General features: G+C 38.2%; 3 protein-coding genes across 3 annotated transcripts in view; 1 reads left to right on the top strand and 2 right to left on the bottom strand.

The window, feature by feature from the left end:
• Positions 1 to 315: 315 nt before the first annotated feature.
• On the bottom strand, positions 316 to 2,382 carry LOC108571476 (DNA-directed RNA polymerase III subunit RPC3). Its single transcript, XM_017933532.1, has 8 exons — positions 2,236 to 2,382; positions 2,053 to 2,171; positions 1,811 to 1,941; positions 1,471 to 1,714; positions 1,199 to 1,407; positions 954 to 1,107; positions 519 to 879; positions 316 to 450 (listed from the first exon to the last, which is right to left on the bottom strand). Exons 1-8 carry the CDS (start codon positions 2,380 to 2,382, stop codon positions 316 to 318), a joined length of 1,500 nt encoding a protein of 499 aa, XP_017789021.1.
• Positions 2,383 to 3,096: 714 nt separating this feature from the next.
• Positions 3,097 to 9,565, top strand: part of LOC108571629 (N-alpha-acetyltransferase 15, NatA auxiliary subunit) — a 67,391-nt gene continuing 60,922 nt past the window's right edge. The window contains exons 1-8 of the mRNA XM_017933713.1: positions 3,097 to 3,327; positions 3,599 to 3,946; positions 4,335 to 4,469; positions 4,609 to 4,753; positions 4,846 to 5,103; positions 5,212 to 5,522; positions 5,610 to 5,891; positions 5,968 to 6,181. Of these exons, the coding sequence (XP_017789202.1) occupies positions 3,271 to 3,327; positions 3,599 to 3,946; positions 4,335 to 4,469; positions 4,609 to 4,753; positions 4,846 to 5,103; positions 5,212 to 5,522; positions 5,610 to 5,891; positions 5,968 to 6,181 (1,750 nt within the window). The 5' untranslated portion in view covers positions 3,097 to 3,270. The remainder of the gene's footprint in view (positions 3,328 to 3,598; positions 3,947 to 4,334; positions 4,470 to 4,608; positions 4,754 to 4,845; positions 5,104 to 5,211; positions 5,523 to 5,609; positions 5,892 to 5,967; positions 6,182 to 9,565) is intronic.
• LOC108571628 (adhesive plaque matrix protein) overlaps positions 6,908 to 9,565 on the bottom strand; it is a 24,417-nt gene continuing 21,759 nt past the window's right edge. The window contains exon 2 of the mRNA XM_017933712.1: positions 6,908 to 9,565. This exon is cut by the window's right edge and continues 846 nt beyond it. Coding sequence (XP_017789201.1) covers positions 7,262 to 9,565 — 2,304 coding nt within the window. The 3' untranslated portion in view covers positions 6,908 to 7,261.

Here is a 9,565-nt window from a genome sequence, read left to right as displayed (position 1 = left end):
TTTCCCTGATAGATAGTGACATCAAATGCACTGTATCACATAGAGAGCAGCACTATTATAAACATAGATATATGATTATATTTATTACAATAATTTGAAAGTTAGGTATTCTTTGTTGTTTGTATTTTACAAGCGTAACCATTATTATACATAAATAAATAACTATATAAATGAATGAAACATTATGTATTTGTTTTTTTTTCGCGAGATCACGCGTTAATACCGTACACAAGTGTAGTAAAAAGTGGGTAGCGTTATTTATTACGGAATAGCATTCATGACGATGCGACATATTTACAAAAAATATGCCTTTATTCAACGATAACGTAAATACATTGTTAATAGGAACAGAGTATCGTCTATCTGCAATTCAGTGATGCCCAATTTCTTAATTGTATTTTGAACTTTTTCTAATTGTTGTTTCTCAGACGGTGTCATCATGTCTGCAATCTGTGAATAATTTGAATGTAGTTACTTTCTTACTGTATACCTGCAAACAATATAATAAGTATATGCACCTCTGCTAATTGCTCGTCAGTAGCACCATGCTCTTTTAAATTACTCGCGAGAGTCTGCATTCGTAATTGCTTATCAATCATCCGTTTATTACAGCTCACTTCATATTCTCGTCTTTGCATAGTGTTGTATAATGCATGAAAGCAATGTTCGACTTCCATGCGAGCAACCATGTTCAAATCAATATGAAACAAAAAGAACGTTTTCATCGGTGCAGCGGATACTCCAGTTTTCTTTATTTCTTGCATTTGTAGGTAATTCTCTTGCAATAGAGTATATGTCAGATGCTTAGCTTCCTTTGCCGGAATCATCGCTAATTGTTGAATTCGTTCTTGTTCAATGTATTTCCTATCGCGTACTAACCTGCGTAGTAAAATGAGAGTTCTCTAGCTGAATCGATATTAAATATTACTAAAAAATGGTGGCTTATATTGTACCTAAAAATCCTAGCTGCTTTGGAACCGAACCGTTCCATTACGATATTTTCTAAAGTTGTCCATGCCAATTGATTAAAAGCTTCTTTCATGTTAACGCTATACTGGCCACCTCCCGAATCGCCAACCCGTTTTAAAAATTGACTAGTATCTTCCTCTAAAATAATACACTAGTTAAATGTAATGCAATGCCTTTCGTAATATTTAAACATTTGACAAAACCTTTTATATACACCTATTGTCCATACCAATGAGACGTAAATATTGATCAAGATGTTGAGCAAGTACTGGATAATTGATTTTTCTAACTGCTTCTTTTATTTCTGTAAGAGGTATGGGATTAGATGTATCTGCCCATGATGCTGTTCTCAGGTACATAAGAAATAATAATTGCCTCATCAATTCTCCTGCATTTTCATCAAGTCTTTTGTGCATAGCTGATATAATAATTTGATCCCTATAGATTACATTGCAAATTTCTTATGTGTCTTATATTCATCATATTTCTTGTAAATCTTACCTAAGATCCTGAGTAAACCGATCAAAATTAACTTTCCAATAAATTTTATTATCTCCAGGATCACCAGTGCCTCCTTGTAATTGCTTACCAATTACAGCAATATTCAACTCTGGTAAGTTAAAGTCAGGCTTTTCACTGACCTTTTCTTCAATTGTTTCTGTATATAAACTACGCATTAAAAATTGGTTTTTAACTAGTAATTCAAGTTTTTCTTTTAAAACTGGAACTGATGGCTGTAGGTCAGCTAGAAATACGAATAAATTGTTAAAAGATACAAATTTCATTTCAACATCAATCTTAAGTCTTTTCTAGCTAAAAAACAAAATATAAATTTACATACAAGGTGATTGTTCAATTCTTTTGTATGTTTTCACAATTAATTCAGAAGCTGTCATATATCCATGCTTCAGTACTTCTTCCAACATCATTTCAGATTCATCTCCACACACTGTTTTTACAAAGAACATATACCTATTAAAATTAAAATTAGAATGTCCAATCTTTAACAATTTCACTTTTCTTCATTTACACCATTTCTGGAGTAAAAACAATAACATTTGTGAAATATAAATTATACATTACCTAGGATAACGGAGGATCATTATAATTTTGTCAGAATTTAAAGAATATTCTACTCCTCTCTCAGTCTGATGATGTGTGACAAAACCATATTTTATTAGAACACACAATGCTTCTTTAATCTAAAAATAACATTAAATTTTCGAATAAAAATTTTTAAAGTAAATTATATAAATTAATTTGTACCTTTGCTACAGACAGATGTGTTGTGTGTCGAATTAAACCTAATGGTTTTGGACCATATCTTAATAAATCTTCACCTACACACTGAACAATATGTCCAAAATGTTCACATAAAATAGAAGAACACAATTTTCGACACATTAATGACATCATGATATTTGATATACACAAAATCTGGTAAGCACACGTTCGGGTATATATAAATAAGTTAATGTTTCAAACTATAAAACCTGAAATGTATTTCATAAATCAAGTTTTCTTAAATGTTCAATGAGATTATTTATTTTGATAACCTCTTGTGCAACGAAACAAAATCGTACCTATGTATATTGTATAAAAATTGCTGCTTCCTTAGTTTTATTAAAATTGTACTATAAAGAATATAAGCTACTGACTTTTTATGTCTTTATGTTTCATATTTTTGTACTCTAAATTTATTTAAAACATTTGTAAGCCTACACTAATTTCAGGTTTATGCGGATATACAAACCATACGACTTGTCTTCAATAGCAGACCAATCATGATGTAAACAATTTGTAAATAACACTTAATGTTATTAACAATTTGAAAGATAGAAAGTAATTTCAACAATACATGCATAAAATTTATACAAAATATATTTAAACAAGAAAATTATATTGTTACGCTTTTCAAAACGCGCAATTCGAACAATGTTATTTTCAGCATAACCTTTGTAAATTCATAGAGATACTCCTTAAGTATCGTTAGTTATCATTACTTACATGCACGTATTTCATGCAATTCCGAAAAAGGTAAAATCATCGAACGTATCAAAGAGAACGTAATATAAACGACAGCAAACACGAGGAACGTATCATTGTTGCTAAAAAATTTGTAAAAGTCATAATATATATTAAAGTTGCGGTACCGTGGATGTAGAACTTCCGGCGGAACAGCATTGTCGCAGATGATCACGTGATCGAAGATCGACTTCTTCGTTTGTGGCCACGAGGTTTTGTGGTGAAAATTAAGTTTACCGGGTGGAAAAGGCCCCATATTTTTGTATTTATACAAAAATGTCCTCCAGCAATCCCTTGCCACCCAAAGAAAATGCCTTGTTTAAACGAATTCTGGTGAGTAACATGCAATCAAAATACTCTGTTTTGGACCCCACTCTCCGGCTAATAGGAGTATTCATCATGCTGTAATGATGAAGCACTCTTCGAAAAACTGTAAAAAATTCACTGGCAATCACAAATCATAAAAATTTCATTGATGTTATGAATGAAAACATGATTTCATGTTTGCCTTTTACAGTACTCTATAATGCCAGTTTATTCAAGTACATAGTACCGAAATCATGAAAACGTTTTATTCTATGAAACGTATTTATGTTTCTTGCAGAGGTGTTACGAACACAAACAGTATAAAAATGGGATAAAGTTTGCAAAGCAAATTTTATCAAACCCTAAATTTAGTGAACATGGAGAGACCTTGGCAATGAAAGGTCTCACTCTGAACTGCTTAGGTCGCAAGGAAGAAGCATACGATCATGTCCGGAGAGGTCTTAGGAATGATCTGCAGTCTCATGTTTGTTGGCACGTTTATGGACTTCTACAACGCTCGGATAAGAAATACGATGAAGCCATTAAGTGTTATAGGAATGCCCTTAAACGGGACAACGATAACATACAAATTCTTAGGGACTTATCGTTGCTTCAAATTCAAATGAGGGATCTGGAGGGTTATAAGGTAAATGTTTAACACAAAGAGTTTAGTTTTCATTTCTTTATATTTCATTTACATTACTCTTATATTTATTTCTTACAAGTTTACACTACTAACCTAGTTTCTATTTGATGGTAACATAGTATAATTTGCCATAATATGTAGATTCATATTTACACATAGATAGAATGTAATACATTTGTGTCAGCATTAATTATTCATGAATGAGATATAGATGAGGTTTTCACTTGTAGTTGTAAGTTATATAACATAAAGAGGAAATTAATTAAGCAGTGCATTAATTGTGCTATGTTGATATAAGTACTAGAAGTAAACAGGAAATATAAACTATCAGATGTAAATTATAATACCTTAGGCCTCATATTGATATTGACATGTATATTTTTTTCAGGATACAAGATATCACTTATTTATGTTACGTCCTACACAACGTGCATCATGGATTGGCTTTGCTATCTCATATCATTTATTAAAGGACTATGAAATGGCACTTAAAATTTTAGACACTTTTCGAAATTCCCCAATGGTATGTATTTCAATACTGTATAGTTTGTTTATATGGGAAAGATATAAAAAATAAGAATTACTTCTATTTTTTTCTAAAGATATTAGTTAAACATTATGTATAACAGTGTATAATATGAAAATATTTGTAACATCTGCAGATTTGTTATGATTATGAACATAGTGAGTTATTGTTATACCAAAACATGGTTATCCAGGAATCAGGGGAATGTGAGCAAGCATTGAAACATCTTGACAAATATAGTGAACAAATTTGTGATAAAGTTACTGTAAAAGAAACATATGGTGAGTTAGATATTTTCTATAATCTAATTACAATATTTGTTAAATGTTTCATAATAATGTATGTTCATCAATTTCATTGTTTCTTTTCGTAGGTAAATTAAGATTACAATTAAAACAATACGAAGAAGCAGTACAGGTTTACAAAGAACTTATAAATATAAACCCTGAAAACACAACTTATTACGCTAGGCTAGCAGAGGCTGAAAGACATTCTGATCCCGAAGAAACATTAGCTATGCTCCAAGATTACGAACTGCTGTTTCCTCGAGCGCTAGCGCCGCGTCGTTTACAATTAAATTACGCTTCAGGGGACGAATTTAAATCATTAGTCGATCGGTACTTACGAAGAGGTATTATTTATGGTTACTTCATACGTATCTCGTTCAATTTTATCGTACCATTGATAGAAGTATTCTAGAGCAGTTGTTTTATTTATCCGTATTTTATTTGTAACACAGGTCTTCATAAAGGTGTACCGCCTCTGTTCGTAAATCTTCGTTCTCTATATATTAATCAACCGAAGGTTGACACTATACAGTCTTTAGTTTTGGAATACAAGGAAGCATTAAAAGCTCATGAGCATTTTAGTGATCAAGAAAAAGATAATCCGCGAGAGCCAGCTTCGGCATTGTTATGGACTTATTATTATTTAGCACAACATTACGACCATCTTGGACTTACAGAAAAAGCACTGAATGAAATTGATGCTGCCATAGAACATACTCCTACACTTATAGAACTTTTTGTTACCAAAGGACGCATTTATAAGGTTTGTACCGTGTTATTCAGGCATTCTTTGCTTCGAATAGTTTTACGCGTAATGTATTCTAATCTATATGGATTTTGTCCTCATTAGCATGCTGGTAATGTTCAAGAGGCTTATAAATGGTTAGACGAAGCACAAGGATTAGATACTGCAGATCGATATATTAACTCCAAATGTGCCAAGTACATGTTGCGCGCAAATCTCATCAAAGAGGCGGAAGAAACGTGCGGCAAATTCACTAGGGAAGGTGTATTAGCTATGGAGAATCTAAACGAAATGCAGTGCATGTGGATTCAGACAGAAGCGGCAAACGCTTACAAACGCCTTGGAAAGTACGGGGAAGCGTTAAAGAAATGCCACGAGGTCGACAGGGTAAGTTTCACGATATATTTCTGCGAGTAACGATTTCATCATTACACACCCTTAAAACGGATTCCATCGATTGTAGCACTTTTCTGAAATCATAGAAGATCAATTCGACTTTCATACCTACTGTATGAGAAAGATGACCTTGCGGTCTTACGTGGGTCTTCTAAGGTTAGAAGATGTGCTTCGAGCTCACCCATTTTATTTTAAAGCAGCGAAATGTGCAGTGGAGGTTTATTTACGACTGCACGATAAACCATTACCCGATCCAACACAGGCGCAAGAAATCGACACCGGTAAGTCTGCATTCCATGCATAATTGCATCCTTTATTTTTATCAATCGTCTACGGACTATTGTGTTATACACTTGTTTATATTTAATACCATCGTAAGCGCGAGCAACGTTTATAAATACTCGAAAACAAGCAAGTAAGAAATGTATACAATTTCGAAACGTTCATTTTATTTTCAACTTGTAAATAATCAGGACCATTTGTCGCGTTACATTAGAGAGAAAAAAAATTACCTTAAACAAAATCTAAATTTAATCCTACGTTAATAATACATCGGTGTTGCATATACGGTTCGGACTGTTCGCGCACATATTTACAAGTAAATTCCTATAACCGAGTTTCAATGTCATCCACTATTTAATCCTTCAATAGCAGGACATTCTTCTAAAACACTTGCAAGAAAATGTGGATACTTCGCTACTGAAAACAATCTTTTTCATTCCATATAACATACATATACGATCTCACGGTAACGGTTTATATAGAGAAATGCACTAGGTGCTCTACAAATAGAACCTATATACACATGTGTATCCATATACACACACGTATATCGTTAATCATAGCTATATGTACACGGTACGCGTTCGCCATCGATCATTAATCACAGACAACGCGCGAGCAGCGCCGCAGAGATCCACGGCGGTGCCTATCGTCGCACGCGAGCGGCGTCCACACACACACACACGCACACACACACATCATCGTATCAATCTACAAAGCGTGGGGACAGGAAAAAGGAGAAAAAGAAGAAAAAAAAGAGACGAAGAGAAAGAAGGAAAGTAAGAAAGTGTTAGGGTCGCATAAATTAAGCATACATATACGTTCTCTACCGTGAACGAGGGCGTCGAATAATAATCGTCTTACAAGTACTATTCTTAAAAAAAAAAAAAAAAAATCAGATACACGTAGAAAATATATAGTATTTACACGGTACAATAAATATCCTAATAACCGTAGTACAAACTCTCCCCCCGGTCGCGTTCTTCGTTCCATATGACACGCATCTCTCCATCGCGTGCGTCCTCCCGAACGTGATTAGTATGGCATCGCGTGGCAGCTCTGTTTCTACCGAGCTACTGTCAAACGTTGCCCGGCCTCCGTCTGCGTCTCAACAGTCTCGTTCCCCTCGACTTCGGGTAGATCTGACCGCCGTTCTGATCCGGCCTCTGCGTGATCGCCTGCGGCGTTAGGAAGTAAAAGTGGCCAGCGTCGCCTGGCAATCTGTACGCGAAGTAAGCCTTGGGCTTTTCCGGCTGGTGGTGGTTCTGCTGCACCGGTATCTGCTCGATGAACTCGGCGTCCGGATTTATGGTAGGCCGTGGATCGCGGTAATTCACCTTGATGTCATCCTCGAGCGATATCGGCAACGGCGGATAAGCCTCGTCCAGTTCTTCCGGAGACTCCACCACGGGCACGTAATTCGTGGGTGGTCCGTTGTTTCTCGGACTCACCAGAGGCTCGGGCGGTGGGTAAGGCTGCGAAAGTTCGCCGTCTCTGTTGGGCAGTCTGTAATTAGGCGGTTGTTGCCGATCGGGGTTCACCACGGTGATGAATTCGCTGTCGGGATTGATGGGAGGCAGAGGTGGCCTGTAGTTCACGAGAATGTCGTCCTTCAGGGAGTAAGGTCTGTGCGATTGGTCCCCGTAGTGGACCTTCACGTTGGGCGTCTTGTAGACAGGTGGCTCGGGTGTGTTGTAATTGTTCTCCACGTAGGTGTTCACGTTGTAATCCGGTCTGTCTGTTACGCTGTTCGACTTGGAGTAGATAGGAGTCGTGCTAGGTAGGTTCTTGTGTGGTAGCTTTTTCCCGAAGATCGTGAAATACTCCTTCGTCACGTCGTCCAAGAATCTCTCCTCTTGCTGAGTGTAGTAAGAGTGCTGAGGGTTCTGCGTGGTGCTTATCACCGAGTGGCCGCTGGTCGAAGGATACACAGGCTGCTGAGACTTGTACACTTCAGGTCTGATCCTCTTCTGAGGCACCGACTCGTTGTTCTCGTAATCGTATCTCTGTCCATTGAAACCTCCGTCGATCTTCAGATTCCTGTACTCGTTGTAGGGTTGCTTCTGTTGCTCGTACCGTTGCTCGTACTGTTGCCTCTGGTTGCCGCGTTTCGAGTAGTCGGCCGCTTCGAAGCTGTACTGATAGATCGGTTTCGGTTTCTCCTGTCTGTAATAGCTCTGCGGCTTCGCTGTGGTGTAATAGGGCTGAGCCGATGGACGAGTGGAGACTGTCTGATAGTAGAGAGGCGCGTGATCGGGTAACATGCGTTGACCCTGAGTCCTCGCAGGCGAGCTTTGCGTGACCGTCGAGTCTCTGTAGCGAACTGGTCCGGAATTTTTCACCGGCGAACCGATATACTTCACGTTGTAGTCCTTCTCCTGAGACGGGACAGTCTCCACGCTGTAGTACTGCTTCTTCTTCCCCTCCACTCGCGGCTGAGCGATCGTCTCGTAGAAAGGAGGCTCTGTGGTGGTCTTGTAATAAAACGACGAAGGATTTGGAGTGGTATTGGCCGGTTGCTCGTTCGTCTCCTCGTAAAAGTAATAGGAAGCTTGGCTGGGAGCTCGTTCCGGGTTGCTCGTGGTAATGATACTCTTTATCGAGGCTGGAGTCACCTCCACGGGCTTCTCCAAGGTGGACTGCGTGGACGTGGCGTAATAAGCGACTATCGGGATCGTTTTGCTGGTCACCAAGCTCGACCAAGCGAGATTCTTCTCTGCGACGTTCTCTTTGCTCGTCACTTGGTTCTCTATCAGTGGACCAAGGCTGTAGAACTCCGAGTTATCCAGCGTCGTCGGTTTATCCGGCGTTACTGTCGTCAGCTCTACATAAGGAACAGTTTTCAAAGTAGATCTAGTCGTTGTACTGGTACTATCGTTCATATTTTTAGCGTAACTTGGTCTATTGTACATCTTGGTGCTACCAGTTCTAGCTTTCGTGGTTGGTACGGTGGTACTTTTGTATTGCTTCGTGCTGAGCTTCCTAGGAGGCAGATAGCTAGGTCTGGCTCTCGGTGACGGAGTCGTTACAGGTCGTTTCACGTTGTACTTCTTCGTCGTACTCTTCTTGTCCTCTAGAGGAGAGAAGAAGTCTGGCGGAGGAGGCAAAATGATTCCTGGGACTAAAGGACCAGGTGGTACCGAGGTCGTGTTGTCTTGCTGATAGTGAAAACTGTAAGGTGGAGGATAGTAGATGGACTGATCCTCTTCGTCGTAGTCGGAGTGATTACTGGGCGGCGGTACGAAGACCGCGCCGGGTGGAATAGCGTGATAGAAAGGCGGGAAACTTCCTGGAGGCAGAGGATCTTTGTTGTTCACGTCTGACTTGTCTTCCTCCGAAGACGCGTTCTTCGAGTTGGACATTAGTATCGTTCCGTTGGCTAT

This window comes from Habropoda laboriosa, unplaced genomic scaffold (genome assembly GCF_001263275.1).
Source record: "Habropoda laboriosa isolate 0110345459 unplaced genomic scaffold, ASM126327v1 scaffold40, whole genome shotgun sequence".
NCBI classification, from domain to species: Eukaryota; Metazoa; Arthropoda; class Insecta; order Hymenoptera; family Apidae; genus Habropoda; species Habropoda laboriosa.
The sequence above is the reverse complement of the archived record's forward strand: the minus strand, read 5'-3'. Positions and strand labels throughout refer to the sequence as shown.

Coding starts and splice junctions, on each gene's coding strand:
- LOC108571476 (XM_017933532.1), bottom strand. CDS start 2,382: ATGTCATTAATGTGTCGAAAATTGTGTTCTTCTATTTTATGTGAACAT. Junction 1,108..1,198: donor TCAATATTTACGTCTCATTG/GTATGGACAATA, acceptor GTATTATTTTAG/AGGAAGATACTAGTCAATTT. Junction 880..953: donor AAAGCAGCTAGGATTTTTAG/GTACAATATAAG, acceptor TTTACTACGCAG/GTTAGTACGCGATAGGAAAT.